The following is a 27,579-nucleotide window of genomic DNA, read 5'->3' as shown; positions in this document are numbered from 1 at the left end:
TGATTGGTTATGGTTCCTCCGGACCATAGTAAACAAATCGGCAGCGCGCATGCGCAGTGCTGAGCTAACGGAGGTTAGGGGTTTCGGCTGTGAGGCGTCCCGGTGCTGAGTGACCGAACCTCCGCTACAGCCTCCGGGGGAAAAACCCCCGCCGGCTATTCTACAGCATCTGTAAGTAGTTTTACACTTAAACCGCGTGTCTGTGTGAGAAATCAGCGCGCTTTCTGCTCCACTGTAGCGCAGCGGAGCCGAGCATGCTAACGCTAACTAGCTGAATGCTAACTCTACAGAGTGTCGCGCGCGTTAAAGCTAGGCTAGGTCTCGGTTTACAATTCAAACTTGTAAAGTCTTTTCTGTTTTATGTCTGCGTTTTATTTCATACTGTCAGGCCTTTAATCTGTACACAGTATCGCCCGCTGGTCGGGTTAGCTTTTTCCATTTCCGGGACATCATGGCCTAGCCTTCAAGCTAACTTGGGTAGCATTATCGGTTCAGACTTTTTAAAGAGACGCCCGTTCCGACCAATCAGCGTTCAGAATGCCATGGATGTGGGCGTGGTTACAGTGGGGGCGTGGTTTGTTGTGTCACAGAGCTGTTAAAGTTACGCTACGAGAGCTGTGCGCGTGCCCGCGAGTGCGTGCTGATTATACACCTTGATGTGGTGTAGTGCATTATTTCTTACCAAAAGATATTATAATATATTAATGTTTTTAATATAATTTGTAATTTTTTAACTTTTAAATTTTACATTTATTTATTTATTTAGTCGTTTTTTTAAATTAAAGAAAATAAACAAACCGATATTGTGTGAATGTTACATTTGTCATTTTTGTTTTTCTAAAATTTGTTTCTTCTTGTCTGTTTAAATATAAAAAATATACTATAGTAATAATTATAATAGTAGTAATAATTTATTAGTATTATCCTGCAAAAAAACACATTGTGTGAATGTTAATTTAGTAATTTTTTGTTTAGTTCTAATTTCCTCTTGTCTTTTAAATACAAAAAATAAATTAATAAAATAATAAGAACAATAATTTATTATTATTATGTGAAAGAAAAATAAACGTGTTTTATGAAGGTAAATTTGTTTTTTTAACATTTAATTCTTCTTATCTGTTTAATACAAAAAATATAGCACACATATGAATGTTTGTTAAATTAGTATGTTTTTATTTTATAAAATCAGTTTCTTGTCTTAAACACAAAAAAATACAATTATATAATAACTTAGTCTTGATGTTGAAATGTTGAACTTTTTAAATCTGATTTGATACAGATTTTTAAGCCACTGGTCCCAAGCCCAGATAAAATGGGAGGGTCACATCAGGAAGGGGGTAAAACCTGTGCCAAGTTGTTGTGCGGATCAGACATTCTGCTGTAGCGACCCCTCGACGGGGGCAGCCGAAAGACTAATGTCATCATCATCATCATCATCATCATAAAAAATTATTTTTCTGTTTTTTCCTCTCCCTCTAGGATCAGACCCACGCGGGAGCGAGAATGGCGTCCGACTCGCCGTCTCCCTCCTCAAGGGGGATCATGACCTTCTACCCGACCATGGAGGAGTTTAAGAGTTTCAGCCGCTACATCGCCTATATGGAGTCTCAGGGAGCGCACCGAGCCGGCCTGGCCAAGGTACACCACGGTGTGAGAGCTTACTGAGAAATCCCAAAGAAAAAAAGGATTATTAGCTATTTAAGTGTTTAATTGTCAATTTAAAGTAAGTTTTAAATGTCAAAAATCTTTACTTATTAGGGTTAAAAACAAAAAGAGATCATATAAATCAAAATTGCAGGTAAAAATATTTTCACAATATACAGACATGTTTAAAATTTTTATTTTAATTTTTTTAATTTTTTTTATTTTATTGTTAAATTAGTAATAGATGAATTCTGTTTACTTAAATTTTTGTATAAAAATGTAATGAATGATTGATTTTTACATACGCTCTGAGATATTTAATGCTGCACGAGAAAAAAAAATTATCGAAAAAAATATATAAAGCACATTGACAATAAAAAAATAAAAAAAAAATTTTAACATCATGTCTGTTTTGTTCCAGCGAGTTTGTAAATCCTGATTAAAAACGCTGCAGGTTTTAGCGAAGTCTCAGAACGGAAGCTTGTGAGCTAATTAACAGCATCCGCGTCGAACGTGAAATGTTGTTGCAGTTTCTGACGTTTCGCGGATTAAATGCATTATTTGTAACAGGACAGTGACACCGATTTTCCTCGACTCCCTTTAATTTATCTACCAGCAGCACGACATGATTAAGTGCCTGCCGTCCACAGGTCGTCCCCCCGAAGGAGTGGAAGCCCAGACGCTCGTACGACGACATCGATGACCTGCTGATACCGGCACCGATCCAGCAGGTAGTGACGGGTCAGTCCGGACTGTTTACCCAGTACAACATCCAGAAGAAGCCCATGACGGTGAAGGAGTTCCGCAAAACGGCCAACAGCGACAAGTGAGTCCGCGTTGACACTAACGTGCTCGACCCTGACGCTCGCAAACTTACACTTTTTAACGTCTTCTCTCCTCGACGCTAGGTTCTGCAGCCCTCGGTACAATGACTTCGAAGAGCTCGAAAGGAAGTACTGGAAAAACGTGACCTTTAACCCTCCCATCTACGGAGCCGACGTGAACGGGACGCTCTACGACCCCGTGAGTGACCTCCTCCCCCTCCTTATTATTATTGTTATTATTTTTGTGTTATCCTATGAGCCCTTGTCAGACTTGCACCTATTTCCATAACTCTGACTGAAATTTAAGGGGTGTTGCCAGATTGGTCGAGTTTACCCCATAGGTTACTGATGGAAAGGCGAGAATGGTTAAATCATAAAGGTTGTACATTTGCATTCACTTCAGCACGTGGACGAATGGAACGTGGGCCACCTGAACACCATCCTGGACACGGTGGAGCACGACAGCGGCATCACTATCGAGGGCGTGAACACACCCTACTTGTACTTCGGCATGTGGAAGACCACCTTCGCCTGGCACACGGAGGACATGGACCTCTACAGCATCAACTACCTTCACTTCGGGGAACCCAAGTCATGGTGCGCCTTCTGATTTTATAGAAAATCGCGTATTGGCGTGTGATTATTATTATTGTTTTTAAATTATTATTCTAATGTGTTCTGTTTATTTTTAAGGTACACGGTGCCTCCGGAGAGCGGAAAGAGACTGGAGCGACTGGCTAAAGGTAATCACAGAGATTAAAATTTATTTTTCCAAATTTCAAGATTTGGGATTCATGCAAATGCAGATGGTCATGTGACCTGAATCATGCTATATGATGTTTCATAAAACCATCATTGATCTGATCCCCTCGTGGTGTAGGTCAGCTTGTCACGTGTCTCGTGCAAACGACGCTCACACCGTAGGCGAGTTTTTGAAAATAAAACAGGCGATTAAACTTTTACAAACTTCACATCATTTGTTGTATCTTAGCTATGTTTAGTTTTCAGTCGACTTCCGGTTTATGCGATGATAAAAAAATTTCATTAATATTCCCCCCCCCCCTTTTTTTTATATAATTTTTTTTTATATATCTATACGCTCAGGCTAATTTTTAGTTCACTTGAAGTGAATTTCTAATCCCCCTACTGGATAAATCATGAACTGCAGTTTATATGTTTATATGTTATGGTTTATTATTATCATGTTTAATGCGTGCAGTGATGCCTGATTTTGTCTGCGAACAAAATTTCTACAAATGGCTCTCTGTTCTATAGAAATAAAAATAAATAAATAAATAAATAATGGATGGAAAGATCCACAACACAATGCAGCATAAGATTTGCTCTTACTTTTATCATATCGACGGTTTGTGTAATTTTAATTTAAGCAGAGTTCCACAGTTACCTCTTGGAGGCGCCATCGAGCAGACAGCGCTAACCTGTAAATCTTTGTGCAGGATTTTTTCCTGGAAGTTCTCAGAACTGCGAAGCTTTTCTCAGACACAAGATGACCCTGATCTCACCGTCTATTTTAAGGAAGTTTGGGATCCCTTTTGAAAAGGTGAGTAGCGCTGGGTGGGGGTGATTGTGGCGCTGGGTGGGGGTGATTGTGGCGCTGGGTGGGGGTGATTGTGGCGCTGGGTGGGGGTTGTGGGTGCTGATTTTTGTCTTGGGTGAGGATTCCGACCTCAAGCTTTGACATTTTTGTTTGTTTTTTATAGATAACTCAGGAAGCTGGGGAGTTCATGGTGACTTTCCCGTACGGCTACCACGCCGGGTTCAATCACGGGTTCAACTGCGCCGAGTCGACCAACTTCGCCACGCAGCGGTGGATCGATTACGGAAAGCAGGCCATCCTGGTGAGGCGGAGTTTATTTCTGTTTCTACCTCGTGTTGTTTCTTCTTTCTGTTCCTGACTCTCTCTCGCTCTCTCTCTCTCTTTCTGTTCCGCGTGCAGTGTTCCTGTCGGAAGGACATGGTGAAGATCTCCATGGATGTGTTCGTCAGGAAGTTCCAGCCCGAGCGCTACGAGCTGTGGCTAGCGGGAAAGGACAACGCTCCCATCGATCACACCAAACCTACGCCGGAGGCGGCCGAGTTCATGGGGGGCAAGAAAGGGAACTTCGGCCAGCGAGAACCCAACGCACAGAACCAGAGGAACGACTCGAGTAAAAAAAGGTCGGGATAAAATCCGCCTTCATTTCAGGACTCGAGTTATTGTCCAGGTTCAGGGTTCGTGTCCTTTAACGTTGTTGTGGTGAATTATATTTTCAGTGTGGCCAAACAGAGGATCGGTACTAAGAGGCACCGCGTGTGTTTGGAGGTACCGGACGACGTTCTGCCAAAGAGTGACGCGTCACATGACGACTCTGAGTCCGGGCAGAAGGACCGGCTTTCTCCACGGACCCACCAGAACCGGGACAACACTGGTCTGTCCCTTACGCTCCTCTCGTCCTCTTACAGATCTCTGTTTGTTTCTTTTTTCATCGTCTTCTGTATTTCTCTCTCCAAGGTGTTTTTTTTTTTTTTTTTTTTCTCTCAGTTTTTGTTTCTCTCTTCATCTATATAAATTTTTTCTTTGCCTATCTGTTTGTCTATGTATAATCAATCTGTCTAGCTCGGTCTGTCTCTCTGCACTCTTTCTCTGTCTACCTGTGTGTATCTTGTTTTTTTTTCCCCTCTGTGTGTCTCTCACTCTTTTCTCTGGCTGTTTCCTTCTTCTTTTCATTTTTGTATTCTCGCTCCCTCTATTTTTTTTTTTGTCTGTCTGTCTAGCTTGGGCTGTCTTTCTGCGCTTTCTCTGTCTACCTGTATTTGTCTTGTTTTTTTTTTCTTTCTTTTTTCCCCTTCTCTCTCTTTTCTCATGCAGTTAAGTTTTCTCTCCCTTTGTTTCTGTCTCTTTGATTTTTTTTCTTTTTGTATATCTTTTTTTCTTTTTGCTTATGTTTGTGTTTGTCTATCTGTCTTTCTTTACACTTTTTCTGTTTACCTGTGTCTGTTTCTCTCTCTTTTTTTACCTCTGTTTTTCTCCCCCCCCCCCCTCTCTTTCTCTCTCTCCTGATCATGTGCACTGTGTTGTTGTGCTTTCAGACTGCAGCAGCGAGTTTTGTGTAAAGTCTCCTCCAGACAACAGGAAGTGGCTGAAGCTCAGAGAACGTTCAGACAGCATGGACCGCGTCAGACCGGAGAACGCCAGCGTGACCTCGGACTCGGACCTGGTGTGTCCTCAGGCCCAGAGGAAAAGCCACCTGTCCATCGCCACCGTCCCCATGGCCCCCCACTGCCTGTCCGCCCTGCCCTGGACCTCCTCCACCAAGCCCGGGGTGGCCAGCCTGCTGTTCCACAGGACCCTGAGCCCCTCCGACGCCCTGCAGGTCCACACCTACGCCGCTAAAGCCACGCTCGGGAAACCTCCCCAACCCCCCAGGGTCCCCGACCTCATCAAGTCCGACTCGGAGTCCGACTCGGAACCCACACCCGAGCTGAGCCCGAGCCCGGAAACTCCGGAGCACCAACACACAGACACACACCAGGTGAAGAGCGCAGGGGGAAAACGTGTGTATAGCGAGAACTCTGTGATTATAAGGACGTGTTGATGATTTCATCATAAATTATATACTTTTTAATATAAAATCATTAAGCTGATATTAATTTTATGTTTATTTTACAATTTTTGTGGCTTTACTATATATTTTTTTTATTCTTTTGTAAATCTAAAATATAAATAGTTTTAAAATGAAGTCCCTGGTGTGAACACCAGATGTTGCTATAACTTCAAAATTTAAAGTGAAACCCTCGAGCTTTCCGTCTTATCATCAACTCCTAAATCCCAGATATCAGGATTAATTGATCTTCACTAATTTGCAACAAACAATTTGAACCTGAATTTAAATATTTACTCGGGACGTCTTGCAAAAACCCTTTAAACCGGCGTCTCTGTAAATCCTCGAGTCCTCCGTCCCGCCTCCTTCAGCCCGAAACAGCCTTTAAGGAAGAACGAAGGAGTGTCTGCATGGACGAGGCTTATCCTCTACCGTCGTTTTTTTGGTTGGTTTTTGTTCTGTTTTTTGCTCTGCATAAGAAACATAATAAAATTCTTCTGCTCCAAATTACTTTAAAAGATACAGTAAGTGTGAGCCACAGTTACTAAATTAATCATCTTTTATTTAATTAAAGTCATACATAATTAGTCTCGAGTAAATAGTCGTATCCTTTTAATTAAATCTTTCTGTGATGGTTGTTGTATAATTAATGACCCGTAGGTTTCAGTGGTCGCGTTTAGAAACGAGAGGGAGGGAGGAGCCGAGAAGTAAGGAGGCGGAGCTAAAGAAATGCACGGAATAAACACGGCTCTGCGTCAGTAATCTTTAATATCGTTTGATTAAATGTTTCAGTCGTCTAACGTTTCTCCCCAGGCCCTCAGTAAAGACTTAGTAAGATTTAGCTGATTGAGCAAATAAAATAGCGCCTATAAAATCTTACGTAAGAAATAATTATGATGAGTGTTGCTACGGTAACGGAGTAATGTTCAAGATCAGGTTTCTAAGTTAAATCGAAATGAACAAGAACAAAGTGTTGTTTTTGGTGAGTTGGCCTGCTTCGTAAAAAACACGGATATGAAGTCGCGGGAAAGATAAACTCGGCTAACACGCGAGGAAGGAGAACCAGGAGCACGCAACCGTCATGTGATACTCCACATAACTATCACTTTCTTTCCTATCTGGAAAGAAATAGGAAACTATTGTTTTCTTTCCTCGTCCTGTTTTTACTCTCAGATAACTCTATCCGGTGTAGACAATTTGTTTAAATGTTAAAGCCGATGGTTTTGTTTTTGTTCCCACCCCCCCCGGTCCCCCCTGTCCCCAACCGCAGGAGGAAATTGAAGATGAGAAAGAGAACAAGAGCGTGAAGAGGAAGCACCAGCCCCTCAGCACGCTGCCCCAGCTCCACCCGCTGCTCAGAGACAGCTCCAGTGACGAAGGTTACACTTCAGTACTCTTCCGCTTTTTAAGAGGCTCGTTATCGTCTATAGAGCTAACGAAGTGGAGTATTAAAGATGAGATATTAACTTGTTTAAGAAGAAGCATATTTTAAGTCTTAACGTGTGTGTGTGTGTGTGTGTGTGTGTGTGTGTGTGTGTGTATTAATGTTCCAGCTCAGATCGAGCTTTCTGGTGTCCGTGATTTATTTAATTATTTTTTTTACTTTTAAAAACAAGTCTAGCTTCAAACAAACTGCACTTGGCAGAATTGTGTTTGCACAAATCAGAACACCGAGCTAGGACACCTGGAAACGACCCCCCCCACCCCCCCACTTTAACCCTCTCATGTTTGGAATATCCTAAAATATATATATATTTTTTTAATGCTAAAGTATGTTAACAAAACAACCAAACACTGTGTGTGTGTGTGTGTGTGTATGCTAGCTATGCCGGCCCCTTTGTTCGCATGAAGTTCTATAGAGAGAGAGATATTTAGAGATATAGATGTACAGTGGAGCCTTGGATTACGAGCATAATTCGTTCTGGAAGCAAGCTCGTATTCCAAAACACTCGTAAATTAAAATGTTCCCTTAAGAAATTACGAAACTCAAATTATTCATTCCACAGCCCAAAATATAAATACGTAAAAATAATTAATACAAAAAATAAGTAAATAAAGTTAAAAAATAAAACAAATTAACCTGCACTGTGTGTGTGTGTGCGTGTGCGTGCGCATGCCCTCTCTGCTTCACACACACTAAAGGCGAGAGAGAGAGTGTGTGTGAATCGGCATGGTGTCAAATTACGCGCGCGCACACATGACAGGCTGAGGAAGAATGGATTTTTAACCTCTAATGAGACTTTCTTTTGCTTTTACACGCGCCGTACACACGCGCTTACAAACACAAAATAAAATATGTTTTACACACACACGTGGTCACAGTGTTATAATAAACAGTACACACGTGCACGGATGTTGATTATACAGTAAGAGACGAGCACTAAGACCCAGCAGGGGAGACGATTACCCACAATTCCACAGCGTGAAAGAGAGAAAAAACGTTGGCTCCGTTGTGATCACGTGACGCTCGGCGTCAAAACAAGAAGCGAATGCGTGATGCATGATATTCGGTGCTTGTAAACTAAGACTTGTTCCTTTTCCAAGTCAATTTATTCAAAATCTTTGCTCGTCTTGCGGAATGCTCGCAAACTGTGTTACTCGTAATCCGAGGTTTCACTGTGTATACATATAAAATATTAGTATTTATAAAATGGCGATACAAATCGAATCGGCCCCGGGGTATCGTGATCCCTGGTGATTTACGTCATTAATATTTTAATAGTTGTTATTTCCGGCGACATCCTCTATGTTCATGGATCTGAAACGCTGCAATATACTGGAAATGTATCCTTTTTTTTTTTTTTTTTTTTTTAAATTGTTAATTGTGTGTGTGTGCGCAGAGTTTCAGGAGCAGGTGGAAATCGAGATGGACTCTCAGGAATCGGACCCCTGGGCGCAGCTCTTCATGCCCCTGTGGCAGAAACGGATCCTGCGCAGCATCAAAGTGGAGCGGGAGTTCAACCGGCGCGTGGGTCTGCAGCCGCCGTACTGCGCCGTGTGCAGCCTCTTTCACACCTACGAGCGGGTACGACAAGACAGGCGCGCGCACACACACACAGCCTGAGCTTAATCCAAATCAAAAGGTTTGATGATGGTATGATTCATAAAACAAACCATCTGAGGTTCAGTGATACCACAAAGTCGTCTGTGAAATGATTCATAAGGCAGCAAGTCGTGGTTTAATGACGGCACTGAATCGGAGCGATATGATTTCTAACAACAAATTCAGAAACCGCAAAATCAGATAGAGGATGGCTGAGTCAGTATTGAACATCAGACTCATCATCACTGACTGTAAATTGACAGCATTGATTCGAATCTGATGTTTGTTTAATTGATGAATCAATTTGTAAGAAAAAAATCCATATTTGATGACAATTTAATCTGATACAGTATGATTAAAACTCGAACAAATACCCCTCAGTATCTGTCCCATTGAAGCAGATATCGGATTCTTAAAACACTCCTAAGACCCGAGCTTTAAGTCCACATGCATTTTACAGGAAACTGAGTTTAACACTCTCTGGTGTTTCTACTAATTAGTGTGTTGTGCTTTTACTACCATTAGATGATGCTATAAAGTGTCTCCTAAATGAGGACACAGGTCTACACAGCGAACCTAAAAAGTAGTAATGTCTCCATATGAAGACATGGCGTCCCAGGAGGTTGATAAGACATGTATTTGATCATGTACAATACAGTTCATTTACATTTATGCCATTTGTCCAGAGAGACTTACATTTTTATCTCATTATACATCTGAGCAACTGAGTGTTGTTCAAGGGCCCAACAGGTGCAACTTGGTGGTGGTGGGGGATTTGAACCTGGAACCTTCAGGACCATAGTCCAATGCCTTTAACCATTGATCTATCCCTGCTCTAAGGCATAATGCTGCAGCAATCGGATATTTGATGAATAAACTGTAAAGGTCGCCGACTTACGAACAAGTTCAGTACAATTCAATTTTATTTGTATAGCGCTTTTAACAAATCACATTGTCGCAAAGCAGCTTTACACAATCAAAAGAATTATTTAAGTTTATATAAGATGTGAACGTGTATAAATCAAAATGATCAGATAGTCCCTGATGGACAAGCAGAGGACGACGACAACAGTAGCAAGGAAAAACTCCCTGAGATGGTAATAGGAAGAAACCTTGAGAGGAACCAGAGTCAAAAGGGAACCCATCCTCATCTGGGTGATAACAGATAGCATGGATTGATCTGCACTCATACTGTGTGAGACTGGAAGTTTTAGTATAGCAGGAAATGTGTTTAAGTTAAAATGGTGTCTAGTTCGTTATTGGAGACTCAGGTGGACTGTAGGAAACTCCAATCCTGAACTATCGAGTGATTGAAGTCACGATTCCTCCAAGAACAGCTGTCTCTATCAGCCAAGGACAGGACCGTATTTATGGTAAAGTGGACCCGTCCCCAGTAACCACACGGATCTCAAGTTCAAGCACAAGTGCCGTTCCCGGGAGCTGTTCGTAAGTTGGATTTGTTCTTAAGTCGGACAGAGTGAGTTTTATACGCCTTTGATATGAATATACAATGTGAAGCATACCAATCCATTTCACAAAATCTTTGTTCCTTTTTCCATCATGTGGCTAAAAACTGTAGTCGTGCCTGAGGAAATAAATCTTACATGACAAATGTAACAGTATTACATTGTCTCTACGCCTTTAAATCGCGAGGGGAATCCTGGACGCCATTCTGTCTCTGAGCTGTTTTCCACTGTATTGGACTAATTTGTTCAGGGTTTGGTAATGTTGCTGCTAAAGAAATAAAGTGTATCATCAAAAATGAAACAAACTAGTGTAAAAAAAAAAAGTGTGTGTGTGTTAACGCCATTCCTGTGTCCATCTCCGGTCACCCCCCAGAGTGAGCTGAGAACTTTGATTCAGGGAACCTCCGTACCTGTCCGAGAGGAGAAGCTGAGGACGCGGCCCCTGATCCCGGAGATGTGCTTCACGGGAAGTTCAGACGGAGAGCTGTCCACGCCCAACCTGGACGAGGACGGCACCAGTCGTCTGGTCAGCTGTTCTCAGTGCTGCGTGCGCGTACACACCAGTAAGTGTCGCCACCACCGTTCTCACACACACACACACACACGTTCATCACCGACATCACCTGTACACCTCACCTGTCAGTAGATGATGTAAACATCTCGTCTTCTGACCAATCACAATCCACTATCGAAGGACGCCAGTTCAGTTAAAACAAGATTAAGATTTCGATAACATTTTTGCGTTGTCATGGTCTAATCCCTTTTTTTTTTTTTTTCTTTTAAAATATTTTAAAATAATTTATTAAAAAAAACAACAACTTCTGCACAAACATGTGTTATGGCACGGGACGCGTCTCTCAAAATATTTTCCTGTCGGATATGATTTGTCTGCGTGCTCAGGTGTTTTGAGGCAGCTAATGAACCGCAGGGAGCTGATGTAAGGTTTTTCCCACTGTGGATTTAATGCCTACGTGCGTTCGTGCCTGTGCTCATTCGAGTCTCTCATGGTCCGAGTGTAACACTTTCTCTTTCCAATCCACAGAGTTTGTATTAAACCTGTACACTGTACTCTCTCAAGCGTTTATCCGTTTAGCGCCAAGTCCACAACGCTGACAAAACACTGCGTATTCTTTGAAATTTATTTGATTCTAAGCTAAAAAGCTAACGTTATGTAAATGTGCTAAAGTAAAACACAAATGAATTCACTGTCAAATTAATTTATTAAAAACACACATAAACACATAGACAATGTTTCTTTTTTTTTCTTTTTTTCTCTCTGTGACCCGTGAGTTTTGTGATCAGTATTTCAGCCCTTTAAACAGGACTATTACTAAATGAAGGTTTGGGATTAAGGGTGAACTCTGTAATCCTCAGGTTGCTACGGAGTGTCTCGAGACAGCAATCTGGACGGATGGAGGTGTTCACGCTGCGAGGCTAACGCTTTTACTCAGGTGAGGGTGACATCATCATCAACAACAACACATCATTGTTCCCGTAAAACGTGAACAGCGTGACTTGCACATCTGCTCTGTTTTTGGCGTTATTTTTTTAAGGTAATTCAGTAAGTAAAATTGATTTCGCATATAAAACATCAGAATTGTTTTTATAATTTAAGTAAAAACCGAGCTAAACAAAAATTCAGAAAAGTTTCAGAAACTGCCGTCCGACTGTCGATTACCTGTAAAGCACAAAGTGTTCAAGAAAAAAACTCATTAGTGAGTACAGAGACACCGACAGGGAGGGCGACGGGACGAGCGTTCAAAGTAAAACTTAAAAAGCGAATGTGGAGGTTAGTTTGTCTCCGTTCTATGGCTATAAAAATATTTAATAATGTTTGTTTAATATTATTATTGGTCCAAGTCCTCTGTGCAAACAGGCCAGTGCTGTTTTCTTTTGTCATAAATTATTTTATCAATATTTTTTATTAATTTGAAGGTTGTGTTGTCTCTTTTCTTAGTTGATTCCATAATCATAGGTAATAAATTATTTTGACTGAAAGTTTGACTGAATGGAGTTCTGTGTTCCTGCCCGAGTGCTCCAGCCTGAGGATGTGTCTTTGATGCAAAGATCTTCATTATGGAACAGGGCGTCCAATACGGGCTCTGAACCTCCTAAACACACACACACACACACACACACACACACACACACACACAGAGAGTTCATCATACCAAGACATTTTGGCCAATTTCATGCTTCCAACTTTGTGGGAACAATTTTTTATTTTTTTTAGTGTTCAGGTGAGCGAATACTTTTGGCAGTATAGCGCATGTATAAAAAAAAACATTAATGCATAAAAAAACCAATATATTTTTTTAAAAATGGGTAAGAATGTGCTCTCTCTCTCTCTCTCTCTCTCTCTCTCTATATATATATATATATGTTTTTTTATTATTATTTTTTTTAAATGCTTAAAAAGCTTTAAAGGCTTTCTAATTTTTTACTTCGACATCATCATGTTTCAGCAGCACATTTAAAACGTGATGATAACTTCTCTTCTACCAGACGCATCAGAACACCCAAAAGCGCAGCCTCTTCTGTTGACCTCCCTTTAAGCGTGTTTTGTTGTTTTTTTTATTTAAGCAGTCACTGATCAGCGATGTTTTGCCGCACATACCCGTGCCGCTAAGTTTTTTTGGGGTTTTTTTTTTTTTCTTTTTTTTTCCGGTCCGGTGACCGTGCGAAACTGTGCACCATCTGACACCATCAGTACGCCCTTCCAGTTATTTATTTATTAATATTTTTACGGCATGACATCGTTCTCCCGGGCATGTTCATAAAAAGGGTGGGTAAATATCTGCGTACACTCTGTGTGGGGAAACACCTGATAAACGTAAGTGTGTTAATATATACATACGCATATTTTGTACTTGTTTAAATCTGTTGAACAAATAAAAAAAACAATAAATTATGTATTTAGAAATGTTGTACTTTGTCACAGGATTAGATCATCCCCCCCCCCCCTCCCCGATATGTGAATAATTTTATTTCATGTATTTTTGTTGTGTGTGTGTGAGAGAGAGAGAGAGAGAGAGATGGGACTTTGATCAATTGAATGCAAGTAGAATCGATCTGATATCCAAAGTAATTTTGCACAGTGAGTCGAGGCGTCTCGAAACTATTGATCTCAGAAAACAAACCAAAAAAACAAAACAAAAAGCCGGCCGAACCACTTGAGAGTCGACTCTTAACAGGACTGCTTTCAGCTCGAATACATTAGGGGGTTTGTGTGTGTGTTTTTGTTTGTATTTCCCCCTTTTGTTTCTTTTTCCTTTTTTCTGTCTTAATCATAAAAAGCAGAAGTGGGTGTGAACAGAGGGTCGAGGGGAAGCAGAGACTGGGTGCGATATGAAAACCTGTGTTCTTCGGTAGTAAATGCATGCGGTTTGGTTAAATTGTGAGGCCACAGGATGTGAAAGTGCAAACACCAGCTTATTATTATTTTTATTATTATTATTACATGTCATCTGGTGTGTAACACTAACCTTTTAAATATTTTACCATCGAGAAGATAAAGTTTTCTGAATTATTGGAAATTAAACCAAGAAAAAAAAAAATCTTTTTTTTCCAAGTGTATAGACTTAACTAAAAGCAGGACAGGAAGAGGGTCTCGATACAGGAGGCCATTAACTCGGAGTGATGCAGTGTGTGTGTGTGTGTGTGTGTGTGTTTTAGGTTTAGGATCTCACTCTTTCTCGCTCTCTTTCTCTTGACCCCCACAGGACTGTTGTTTGTGTGCTTTAAGAGGAGGAGCGCTGCAAAGAGCCAACAATGACAAGTGAGTAGCGCCGGCGGCCATCATGGCAACCTTCCCAGAAAGTTATTTTTAGTCGAATGCATGCGAGCTTCAGAAACGATAAGAAACGACCCAGAGGAAAAAATGTGCAAGTAATAGATCCAGTAATAGCGCTTAACTCAACTGATGTAGGAATGTGATAAGCAGACTTTGGAAACACATACACACACGTGTGTGTGTGTGTGAGAGGTTTCATCCAGTATAATTTTTGTTTATTATTTACTTATGAAATATTTTTCATCTTCCATAACATTCCTGGATTTATGGCGAAACATTTTCCAAATCTTTACACTAAAGCCCAGTTCCCACATTTTTTATTTTTTATTTAATTTTTCTGGTCTATCACGATTGTCTGTGGATCTCTACAGACAGACCTGCGATAACCGACAGCGTCCTATAAGAGGTGTGATGATAATAGACAATAACAGCACTGTGACGATATGAGTGGGCGTGTCCCAGGTGTTGTCCAGTGGTTAATGACACTAAGGCTTTGTTCACACGGGCGTTAAGTTTTCGGATAAACGAACGCGCTCTGAACGTCCTAGACGTTTATGTTGTGTTTGGTAGTGGCGCTTGATTGACTTCTACACCGGCGTTCGTTTGTCTGTCTGACGTCACCCTGCAGCCCCAACTGTAGTTTGTGTGTTAACCTGTGGGGGCAGTGTGTCGGGAACTGGATATGAAAGCCCGCCGCTACCGGGTTCACACTCTGACTGCACAACGCCGGATTAAAGGAAGTTTTTTTGTGGTTTAAAAAAACATGCGAAAATTTCCGCGTACGTTTTTTAACAATTATTTTATTTTATTTTGCTCTTTTCCGCATTTCCCTATGTATAGCATGTAGGATCATGGGATATATCCGGTCCTCCGAAGCGTAAAATGAACGCGCAGAAAACAAACTAGAAGCGTTTTCCTTGCGTTCGTTGGGTTTTGAACGGCAAGAAAAAGCTGCATGCAACGTTTTTTTAATGCCGTATAAACGCGCAGCCGGACAAACGCACGTCACCATAGCCTGTGTGAACACTCTCATTGACTCCTATGTGTAGAAAACACTATGCGCTTGATCCGCGCTCACCGGGCACTAGGAACGGAAAAAAAACGCTCTATTTTAACGCCCGTGTGAACAAGGCCTAACTGTGTGTCTCAGCGTGGGTGAGAGTAGGTCTGTACGGTCCGCAGTACTGAGGAGAGAGCAGCTGTCTGACTAAACCCACATTCACACCCAGTCACAGAAGCACTTTCAGTAAGAACACACATCTGATAACGTTATGGCGTCTTAAACAACACGCCGTCTCTGCACTAATCACTTCCAAATCCCTCTGAATCACCTCTGAATCGTCCGTGTCGTTCTGTTCACGGCTAACGCTTAGCTACAAAGCTAACTCGCGTCTAACACAAGGCTGAATCCCAAACACAAGGGCACTTTACTTAGTGTGGAACAAGGGTGATTGTACACTCTACATAGTGCACTAGCTTTCCATTTAACGCTATTTGGGAGTCGACCCCGGAACCCGGAAGTTCTCAGGAGTCTCTCAGGGTTGTGGTTTATTCTCCCCCTCACCTTTACCGCTAAGAGTTTAACACTACTCTCATTTCCTGTTAATGTCATGTGACTCGCGAACCTGCTAGTCGTAACTACGTTTAAGAATTTTTCCAGCACATGAAGATGTGGATCGCCATGACGCATCCAACAAAAACTTGTAAAAAAGTAATACATTATATATGTAATAATGGAGTAGGGGTGCCAATAGTTATGCAACACACCATAGAAACTGGCAGAATGGTTAACTTGTTAGTAGGTGGAACTGATTTGTGGTGTGTGTGTGTGTGTGTGTGTGTAGATGGGTGCATGTGTTTTGTGCAGTAGCGGTTTTAGAAGCCAGGTTTGTGAACATCGCCGAGCGCCGGCCGGTCGATCTCAACGCTATTCCACTGCAGAGATTTAAACTGGTAAGTGTGTGTGTGTGTGTGTGTGTGTGAGATCTTGCCCTGTACATCCTAACTCATTAGGAACATAAAGACAGACGTCTGCACCCTCATCATCTCTTTAACATAAGAACATAAAGTAAACACTCCCGTAGTCCTGAGTGATGTTTCTGTTGTGCAGAAGTGTCAGTACTGTCGGAAGCAGATGAAGCGGGCGTCCGGATGCTGCGTGCAGTGTTCACACGGCCGCTGCTCGTCCTCCTTCCACCCCACGTGTGCTCAGGCGGCCGGCGTCCACATGCACCCGGACGACTGGCCCTTCGTCGTCTTCTTCACCTGCTGGAGACACAAAGGAGGTGTGAACATGGAGGTAACGCTCCCACGCTCTCGTCCTCCTGATTCAGATCTACAACAGTCTTCTGTGGTTAATATACAATTAACTGTTTTGATTCGTCAGGTTTTAATTTAGCCACGCCCCCTGTGATTAAAAACTACAAACTGAAAGTACTAAGTTTCCAGGAGCCAAGAATGTAAAATTAACCAACAAGTGGGAGGGGCTCAATCTCTCGCGCTCTCTCTCTCTCTCTCTCTCCCCCCATCTGAGGTCATGTATGTAAAAAAGGGCGAATGGGTGTTTTTTGACCCCCTCGACGCAAACACAAGGATGCCATAACAATCAGATGTTTATAAAAATAAAATAATAATAATTAATCTTTACACACATTTTCTTTACAGTACAGTATTATCTGCGTTCATGCCCTCAGCATAAGTTGAGAAAGGCTGCCAAATACTATAAAATGTGCCAGTAGACCCTCTAACTCTATACCTAATGTTCTCCAGTTTAAGACAGTACATCACTTCCCTTATCCAGTGGCTAAATGTTGGTGGATCAGCATCTTTCCATTTAGTCAAAATTAATCTCCTAGCCAAAAGGGAACAGGAGGCCAATATTTTAATTTCCCTTTGGTTAAAACTGGTGTTTTCTGAAGCACACCAAACAATGCAACAAATGGAGTTGGCTCTACTGTCTCTCCAAATCTTCCAGAAAAAGTCTCAAAAAAATTGGTCCAGAACATGTAGAGTCTTGGACAAGTCCAGAACATATGCAGCAGAGTTGCAGGAGCCTGCCTGCATCGGTCACATGTGGTGTCTATATCAGTTTTAATCTTAGAGAGTCTGACTTTTGACCAATGTAGACGATGGGAATGACTTTAAGTTTGATTAATATTACGACTAATAATTTTTATTTTCGGTTTACTTTTATTTATTTTCTGTGTAAAATTTTTCAAATCGTCATTTATTCGTGAGGGTATAAATGACCGTTTTGACCGTTCAGGACGTCACAGTCACGTAGTCGTTTTTACTGGCTTTTTCTCTCTTTTTTTTATTTTTATTAATTTTTTTTTATTATTATTTATTTATTTGCCAGCCTAATCGAAAAAGTAAACTGCATGATCTTAAAAAAAAAAAATATTAGAAGTAAAGCATTTCAGAATTTTCAGCTCCAGTGTGGACACGCCAGAACGCTGCGGTGTGAAGACAGATAAGAGCTACCTGAGCGACTCCACCCTGTGTCAGACCTGCCGTAGCGCAGTAATCCTGCCGCTGGCGTGTGTGTGTGTGTGTGTGTGTGTGTGTTCGCCAGCATCGTTTACACAAGGGCCACCTCGGGCCAGAACTTCACATTTTAGCTTTATAACCTTTTATTCGCAGACGCTTGCATCTCATCACGCGGCTACTTTCCTTTTTATTAATTTTTTTTCCGTCTGCGTGATGGCTGAAGCTCTGAGTTTGTAAAGCCTAAGAGTTTCACTGTTGTAAAGTTTGCTTTGACTTTGTGAAACGTGTGTGTATCCGTCTCTGTTGTTTATCCTTGTAAACCAAACCAAAGACACGTCCCCACACGCTATCTCCTGGTCACTGTATGTGCTCATTCTCCCGCCAGCTGCGTACGTGGATAAGAGGCGCGATAATAACAAACTCCTCATTATCTCGAAGGCGTGTCAGTTTTGCTGCATCAAAGTAGTTGCTAGTGCGTCACGTTACCCCGCTAAAAAAAAGATGGGTTTGTGAAATGGTTTGGGTTTTTGTTTAAAAGTGACTGATGATTTGTTTTATTGAGTCTTGAATTACTGAAGAAAAATTAATAATTATTATTTTTTTTTAATTATTTCAAAGTATTTTAGAGTTTTATAATTAAATTCAACAGATGAGAAAATTTACCAAATTTTTGGAAAAAAATATTGTGACGCTCGGGCGATGTTTCTATTTTAATTATTAATATTTAAAACATATTTTCTTTGTAATTATTTTTACCGTTAATTTAATTTTCCCCTGTAAGCAGACTGTAATTGTACCAGTCTAAAACCTGATTGAGAGCAAAACACCTAATACATTTATAAATAAAAAATAAATAAATAAATAAACTATTTTTTTTAAAATAATTTAACGGTTTATTAAACATTGCTAAAGGCTCGTCTGCTTTAATGGATTTTCGGGGTCACTGACGGTCATAGTAAGTGTTTTTACTGGCTGTCGTGGAGTAAAATTTTGATTTTGAGTTCAAGAAGATATTAGCGACGGGAATCACAGAGGGACGACACGATACGGTATTATTAAAATACTTACGTGTGATTTGATCTGTATTGCGATTCCACAACTATCAGATTTTTGTTTATTAGAATTGGATACAATTTTAAACAAAACTGGCAAGTAATTTAAAACAATATTTTTATTCTGTACGGTAACGAAGCTCAATTACTCGACTGTTTACCAACAGAAACCTAAGAAAGGAGCCTTTGGCCTTAAAAAATTTTTTTTTAACAAAAGCCGTGTAATGATCAGTAACCAGGTGATACCTGAAGATTTAGTATCATAAAATGAAATCTAGTAATGTTTTATCTTAATTATCAAATCATACAGCCATTAATAAAGTCATGCGTAAATGTTTGCGAGTCGAACCCAAGCAAAATTCAGCAACGGAGTTTCTTCGTATTAGCGCGCAAGCTGATTAGCCGTAAATCCCAAAGCATTTACATTTGGCGACGCCCACAAAGCTCCACATAAGGTAAAATCCTTAAACTGCTAGGACATTGTTGTCCAGGGTGCATCTGCAGGAGGATGAAGAACATCTCACGTGTCCACCATCCTCAGGTCGAACCTGTACAGGTGAGACGTGGACCTGGAGGAAAGACACTCGAGACACGTGACCCCTAATCAAGCTTTCTCAGACTGGAGGATCCACAGAGCAACCAGGAGAAGTTCAGTTAGACACGACTCCACCTCCAGTAGCTAAATATCAGTAATAATAATATAATAGTGATAATATAATAGGGATGATAATGTAATAGTAATGATCCCAGGATTCTCTGTCAGCTAATTCAGTTTTATTCTTCTTGATGATACTTAATACATAAGATGCTATGGAGAGCTTTGTGAGTGTGTGTGTGTGTGTGTCTGAAGATCAAAGCTTAAAAGTGATCTGATGTTTTTAGTAGTTGAAGAGTGTTGATATTTTTTTCCCTCCTCAGCGTAACCGGTCGTCTCTGCGGGAGCTGGTGGAGGGACAGAAGGTCATCTGCAAGCACAAAAACGGCCGGTACTACCACTGCGAGGTGGTGGAGCTCACCAAAGCAACCTTCTACGAGGTCATCTTCGACGACGGCTCGTTCAGCGACAACCTCTTCCCAGAGGACATCGTGGTGCGTAAAGCTGCGCCGAGGCGTGTCCCAGGCAGCGGTTTTTATTTTTAATTTTTTTATAAACCTGTCTTTTGTTTCTTACAGAACAGAGACTGCGTACGACTCGGGCCCCCAGCAGAGGGCGAAGTGGTGCAGGTGCACTGGACAGACGGCCTGATCTACGGAGGCAAGTTCGTAGCGGCTCACATCATCCCCATGTACCAGGTCAGACACACACTTTGTGCATTTGTGTTTATGTCTGTGTGCGTGTGTGTCTGTGTGTGTGTAGTTGTTGAAATGTTCCCTTTCTGCCCCTTCACTTGTTCATTCACCTCCAGAAGGACACACTCCATTTCATTCCTCTGCCCCACTGTGGTTACACAACAGCGCACACACACACACACACACCTCCTCAAATGTGATAAAGCTAACAGGAATAAACTAAAACTTAAGAAAAATAAATAAATACATTTTTCATTGCACTTTACACATTACTCTTTCACAAGAAATTTCTTATTTTATAATTCTCATTTTTCTTGTAAACCTTAAGCGTAAATATTACTTTAATGTACTTTCTTTTTCAGTTAAATAATTCTAGGGCTGCATCTAATGATTATTTTTAATAATCGATTAATCTGTCAATTATTTTTTTTCTATTAATCAATGAATCGAATAAAAAACAAGAAAAGCATTCAGTTCCAACCCTTCGTTCAAAAACATCACTAAAATTCATGCCCAAACATGTTGCTCCTTCAGCTGTTATTATAATAATAATAATAATAAAATAAAAATGGACTAATACAAAAAGCATAGACATGTATGCTTTACATCTGCCAAATATATAAACACCAGCACCAGGGACATTACGTTCCTCACTTCAAAACAGAACAATAGTAGGATTATGTAGTGACTTACCTGCTCTTGAACTCCCTCCTCATCAAACACTCCAACATGTTTGCGTTTCAGGTTCTGGATCATTGCCGTGGAGCTCCCGTGCCATGCCATGGTTTGGCATATTTTGCAGTTCTGTTTATTTAGTGTGAAATGACTTGGGTCGCACAGATTTCTCTGCCTCCGCTCGGTTTTTATTACAATTTTTTTTTTATTTTTGCTCCGCTCTGTCTATGAGGCGCTGAACTCTGCTAGCATCAGTGCGCGAGAGAGACCGAGTGTGTTCACTCCGCTCCGCGCTCAGCTAAATTGTTTTTTTTTTCCTTTAAATAACCAAATGTCTCCACGTCACGCAACAACGAATCGATTATGAAATTCGTTGACAACTCTTGTAGTAATCGATTTAATCGATTCGTTGTTGCAGCCCTAAATAATTCCAAAGCATTTTAAACTCCATCGACACCATTTGATACTCGAGGTTTCGGCATCATATCGAAAACTGAAAAACCGATACGAGTCTCGTCTCTCTGGTCAAATATCATACATTATTTAAATAAAGTGGTTTATAAATGTTTGCATAATCTGAACTTTATTAAACTTTTTGCCGGATTTTCTAAAGATTTTAATTTTATTTATTATAAATTTTTATTTAATTAAATTCTTTTTTTTAAATACTTAAAGGTTAATCAGCTTTAAAGTCTAAAGCACGTCCCTAAAACAGCTCTTTTGCATATAGCGACGCCCACAAAACTCCATATAAGGTAAAATCCTTAAACAGCTAGGAACAGGGCAAGAGCGATCAGGGTGAAGGCGTTTTTTGTGTGTGTATTATAACTATATTTAAATTTAACTTTTTGAGTTCAAGGAGTTTAGATATTAGAGATGGATATCACCGGGGACCACACGGTGTGACGTCAGCATATCCTGTAATGTTTTATTAATACACAACAATTTAAAAAACAAAAAATAACATAAATGTTGATTATTTTATTTATTCATTTTATTTTTTTATGTGCTAACCTGACTTGGATTAATCTGTAACTGAGTCCGGATGTGAGGCAGAAATGGTGTGTTTCGTGTGTGTGTGTGAAAGATTTATTTTCGGCCTCTCAGGGTATCTCTCTGTGCCTTTTAGAATAAAACGGAATCTAGAAACAAAAGCTAAAATAATTCACTGTTATCTCGATTAGTAAATCTTTAGAGCCCGAGCTCTGTGACATCACCCTCATGTCGTCATAGTGTGTCAGGGCTCGATTTCTTTTCCTAAGGATTTTTTTTTCTAAAATTTAGTCATATTTGTATTGGTACGTCCCCTTTTAAATGTGTGTGCCCGCCATCTTTCTGGTGGGCCCGGGTGGTGATGGCGCAGGGTGCTTGCCTTTTATCCCCCAAAGAAAATTGCTCTTGTGTTTTTAATTTATATATATATATATATATATATATATATATATATTTTTTTTTTTTTTTTTTTTTTATGTTTTCTTCGGTGTAATTTTAAATGGATCGTGATGGAGACTACGGAGATACGTGATGCAATAAGTGCTGATTTAAAAAAAAAAAAACACACTGAATCACACAACATCGACATCATCATGATAAGTTTACACTTATATTTTCACGTACAAATACAAACTCCTGAATGCATTTTCAATTCGATTAGGCGTTAAATCTTATGCTGCGTTACCTTTTTTTTTATTTTTATTATTTTTTATCTCCTGACGGCGTGGAAAAACTTCCGGTTACAGCTTTGACTGGTACACAGCACCGACACTGAAGACTCGTTCCTTACGCTTTACATAAATTAATCTCTTCTTGCAGAAGACCTTGTGAAAGAGGTTTTGCTTTAGAAGCGAAAATATATTAGAATATATAATTAGTAGTTTCACTACTGATGGGCGTTTTTACATAAAATTAATCACCGCCTCTGTTCTGACCAATCAGAAAACAGGAAGTTTATGGATATGATTTAAAGAAATACAGTTCTGAAATACTAAGAGGATATCCTACTCTCTCTCTCTCTCTCTCTCTCTCTCTCTCTCTCTCTCTCTCTCTTCAGTTGGAGTTCGAGGACGAGTCTCAGCTGACGGTCAAGCGGGAGGAAGTGTACTGTCTGGATGAGGACCTGCCCAAGCGTGTAAAAGCACGGCTGGTGAGTAAAAATGCCGCTGCACTCATTCATTATTCATGCGCATTTTCGAGTGCCTTTAATCGATCCATGTTCTCGTGCCCCAATACGCCCCCCCCCCCTCATCCCCCTCCCAGTCCGTGGCCTCGGATATGCGCTTTAAAGGAGTCTTCGTGGAGAAGGAAGTCAAACAGGACTCGAAGAGGCAGCGCTTCATCAACTCGCGCTACAGAGAGGACTACATCGAACCGTCCATCTACAGAGCCATCATGGAGTGACGTCACCGCGCTCTGGAGGACCCGTCACACCCCGCTGAAGTTTTTTTTTGTTGTTGTTTGTTTGTTTTTTTTGGTCCGTTTTGTTCTTCCTGTAATCAAGACCTCTAAACACGACGTCCATGTCGTGTGTAAGAGCGCTCGGGTGTGTGTGATCACAGGGTTTGTGTGTTTTTTTTTCTTTCTTCTTCTCTGAAACCACATCAGAGCTCCTTAATCCTCTCGTTCTCCATTTTTCCACTGACACGGTGCCGCTGTGGTTAATTTAGGGCTTTAAGCAATACGAATAAAACGAGGCGTACGCTAGAGCTAGCGCTCCATCAGGTTGTACGCGCGGTATTCCTACTTCAGCATTAACCAACGTTTCCAGTTTATTCCCTGTTCGGTACGATTCCGTGCAATAATCAGATCTCTAGAGATTCCTCAGGAATAGATGTGATAACGTGTGACTGTGGGTCTCTCCTGATCTCGTCTGTTATTAAACGTGTACAGAAACATTAAGAAAAAGAATCTCAGAATGAACGAGGGTAGCGGAGCTCTGTCGCTTAGCTCGCTTAGCTAATCAGCACCTACGCCAAAAGCTAGTAAGGTCTGAACGCAATCTAAATCGTTTTTTAAATACATGTGGTATGTTGCAATGCTACAGGCTCTGAGCTTCGGCTTATCTCTTAGGAACGTAATAATAATAATAATAAATGACCGGGGACAGGCCACGCCCAGAAGAGATGATGAGAAACCTCGTTAATAAATTCTGCTGTAAAGTTATTTTTCCTAAAGAGTGATCATAGAATTTCTGTCTGAGAACAAACGCTTTAAGCTACGAAGCGTTTATAAGGTAACCTTTCACGTAAGGTTTCATCATCATTATATGCGGAAATGTTAGCAGAGGTTTGAATTAGGTAGCATTCTTTCCGTTCAGCTGTAGCATCACAACAATTAAAAAATTCTGTACCGTTTTTTTTGTTGTTGTTGTTGGAATAAAAACAACAACAACGCTTGGAGCAAAGCACGTCTTCATGGTCGTACAGCAGCTACTTAAAGTAGCTTCACTCACATTCGCCTGAAATTCAAGACAAGAAAAATCAAATCAAACCCAGTTTGAGTCAAACCACGCACTAAAAAGTGGCTACACGTTAGTCAGCTGAACTTCGCTTTCAGTTTAATATCGCGCGCTCGTTCATTTCGGGCCGGCGTGTGTACGGAGCGGCGGGATGCGGTGCGGTTCGGAACCGCGTGCTGTAGTTATCGGGTTACGTTTGAGCGACGACGCGTCATCATGAGGCACGTTATGTGTTTAAAATGCTCATTTTTCTTTTCTTTCTTTTTCGACTTTTAATCCACACTAATTAAAAAAATAAATGAACTTGCGTATCAGGCACGGAAACGGGATGCGTCACTAACGTAGATCACAAAACGCGATGTTTAAACAAACTTATGAAGTTAGAACTTTTGTTATGGTTCCATCTTTCCTATGATGATGATGATGATGATAATGATAATATAACATAACATCCAGACTCCACTCTTCCAAAAAAAATCCCCTCCCCTTTGTGCCAACATCAAATCATATAAGTAAAACAATGCCTTCAGGTGGGACTCCGGCGCCGCGTCTGTGGAAAAGCGTTCTCCGACACTCCTTACTTTACTGATTGTTTATTTATGGCCGGATGTGAGCCGGATTTCCAGACACGAAGCGAATGCATTAAAGGCGCTACCTTCAGTTAGCGATGAATTTAAAATAACGGGAGGGGGGAACGATCTGTTTCGGTTTCCCCTCCATCAGCCATGTCGGTGCTCGTACGGCGTGTCTCGCTCACGCCAGGCGTTCATGCAGTTTTTTTGTTTTGTTTTTTCGCTAACGTTTTGTTATTTAAATCTGCAGGATGAATTATAGCGTGTGTTCACTGTGTAATCTACTGTAAAGATAGAGAATTTCTGTTTGTTTATTTTTATTTTTCTGAGGCTCCAGCCGTGTACTCTCTCCCTCGCTTATTTTCTAGAATTAAAAAAAAATTCTGGCGAAATGTTTAATTTATATCTCAGATTAGTTTTTGATGGTTTCTCGTTATCATCTGAACGTTCTCACATTTTTAGAATTTTTTTTTGTTTGTAAAAAAGAAATGTATTTATATGTTTTGCTTTTTTTTGCGAATGGTGTGATTTAATATTTTTGTTTCTTTCCAGTTTTTCTACTCTTTTTACTCTGTCGATAGTTAGGAAAGAATATTGGCAGGTTAAAAAAACTAAAAAAAAAAAAAAAAAAAACCCACAGACGGATGCACTTACTGACCGTTTCTCCTCAATCAACCCCACACACACGAACACACACACGTGAATTGGTTGTGTGTAATTAATAAGACACAAATCTTTCTCCGTTGTCTCCGTTTAGAGACGATGTGGTTCTACTCGTTGTAAACTCACGACTGCTTCCTTTCTTCATTAAAGCAGCTTGATTTCGATCCTGTTTTGTGTCATTTCTCTTAGCTTGTACAGCGTAAAGGTCCCGAGTGCTCCTTTAACAAGTGAAGTCAAGTTTTAGAGCTTTTCTGAACGTGTGTGGATGCTTCAGCTGAAATACACCTCAGATAATGTTTTGATTTATACCTTTATCTCATTTTTTTTCACTTCGTCTCCAGATAGACGTTTTCAAAGTTTACAAGTTCTGTAAAAAAAAGTTTGTCCCTACCTGCCATTTTTTTTTTTTTTTTGCATATTTGTCACACTTAAATGGTTGAGATCATTAAACAAATTTTAAATATTACACAAAGATAACCTGCATAAATATAAAAAAAATGCAGTTTTTAAATGATGATTTTGTTTATTATGGGAGTAAAAACGCTGTCCAAACCTGCCCACCCCAGGCCTGGTTACTGCCGGACCTGTTGAATTGTAAAAAAAAAAAAACGCACTTAAATAAAACCTGTCTGACGAAGTGAAGCGCGATAAAAGATCTCCGCAAGCAACACGTCATGACCGCAGTCGAAAGAGACTCAAGAACGGATGTAAGACACCACTGCATGTGATTGAGCTCCTGCTGAGCCACACCCTCCAGAGAACGAACCCAGGGGGGGAAGCGGGGGAGGGGCTCTTCTTATATGAGGTCCCATCAGAGGTGCATGTTTTAAACCCAGACATTTTATTCACGTTCTTTGTTTTTACATGTACGTCACCAGAATATCTAAACGCGACTTAAAAAAGGGAACTTCACTGCCTTAACAGGCGCCTTCAGGTGCGGCTCTGCTGTGGAAAATAAATCGACAGCGAGGCGGTGTGATGATGAGAGGGACTCGCCCATTTCCACCCAGAAGTTTGGTTCATTTCCTGTCGGCACAACCCCGGGGCTTTTGTTTCTCTTTAAACTGCAGCGATGTGAGAATTTTTGCTTCAACATTTTGCAGAATGAATCAGTTCCTGTTCTCATTCACGCTCGTTCCCTCGCCAGCGTCTCTGCGGTTACTGTGGATCATTACAGCTCGATGTTTTACAGAGAAACCGTAAAAATAAACTAAATAAAAAATCCGTAAAATTTAACATAACTTTCTCTCCTGGTTTTAAAGCAAACAATCAGTGAAGTGTTTTTTTTTTTTTTTTTTTTTTTTAAGGCGGAGCGCTCAGCGGATGGACACGCCCCGTGAACGAGGTGCCAATAAAGAAACAACAACGTGGTACATTGCGTGCATTAATATAAACTGCTTAATAAAAATAAATAAATAAATAAATAAAATGAATAACGTGATAAAAGAGAATTAAGAATAAAGATAATTAACACCTCCTCTTCCTCCTGTCACCGATCAGAACCCGGAATTCAGTGACGCAGCGATATAAAGTGTGAAGGTTTTTTCACAGTCGAGTCGAGTCGACCTTTATCGTCATTTCAACCACAAACCGTTCAGTTCACAGAGACACGAAACAACCTTCCACCAGGACCGAAGTGCTACTGTACATTATAATACAAATAAAGAAATAATATAAATGAATAAAAGCTAACTAGCCGACTAGCTGAGACAAAACAGATTAAAATAACAGAAAAGTATCTTAATTATGTTATAAATAACCCTATCTGTCTCAGAAATGTCCTACGCAAAAAAGAAAAGGAGACCACATAATGTGCAAGTGCAGATGTGCAACAAGAATAACAACATGACACGTCTCAGTCCTCTGTGGTGACGAGGTGATGAGTTTGATGAGGTCATGGGACCAGAAACAGGAAACATCGTCCTATAAGTAGCAGCCAAGACAGAAAAGAGTTTTTGTGCAAATAAGTAATAAATATCTAAAGAGCGATTACAGGTTGGTGTGTACAGATG

The 27,579-nt window shown here is 40.5% G+C and overlaps 1 protein-coding gene across 1 annotated transcript; it reads left to right on the top strand.

Annotated features, from left to right (window-relative positions):
* Positions 1-44: 44 nt before the first annotated feature.
* Positions 45-25,731, top strand: kdm4ab (lysine (K)-specific demethylase 4A, genome duplicate b). Its single transcript, XM_053486405.1, has 22 exons — positions 45-171; positions 1,480-1,638; positions 2,295-2,470; positions 2,553-2,667; positions 2,872-3,065; positions 3,162-3,211; positions 3,926-4,029; positions 4,190-4,327; positions 4,426-4,646; positions 4,743-4,897; positions 5,559-6,001; positions 7,341-7,449; positions 8,911-9,095; positions 10,953-11,142; positions 11,954-12,030; positions 14,302-14,357; positions 16,217-16,325; positions 16,483-16,671; positions 19,832-20,002; positions 20,087-20,206; positions 22,929-23,021; positions 23,135-25,731. The coding sequence occupies exons 2-22, from the start codon at positions 1,504-1,506 to the stop codon at positions 23,273-23,275; spliced, it is 3,171 nt and encodes a 1,056-aa protein (XP_053342380.1). The 5' UTR covers positions 45-171; positions 1,480-1,503; the 3' UTR covers positions 23,276-25,731.
* The last annotated feature ends 1,848 nt before the right edge of the window (positions 25,732-27,579 follow it).

Source organism: Clarias gariepinus, chromosome 25 (assembly GCF_024256425.1).
Source record: "Clarias gariepinus isolate MV-2021 ecotype Netherlands chromosome 25, CGAR_prim_01v2, whole genome shotgun sequence".
Lineage (NCBI taxonomy): Eukaryota > Metazoa > Chordata > Actinopteri > Siluriformes > Clariidae > Clarias > Clarias gariepinus.
This window is presented reverse-complemented; position numbering and strand designations above follow the sequence as displayed.

Excerpts from the sequence above, each read along its gene's own strand:
- kdm4ab (XM_053486405.1), top strand. The coding sequence starts at position 1,504 with ATGGCGTCCGACTCGCCGTCTCCCTCCTCAAGGGGGATCATGACCTTC. Across the intron at positions 2,471-2,552 it reads AAAACGGCCAACAGCGACAA|GTTCTGCAGCCCTCGGTACA; the intron begins GTGAGTCCGCGT and ends CCTCGACGCTAG. Across the intron at positions 11,143-11,953 it reads CTGCGTGCGCGTACACACCA|GTTGCTACGGAGTGTCTCGA; the intron begins GTAAGTGTCGCC and ends TGTAATCCTCAG.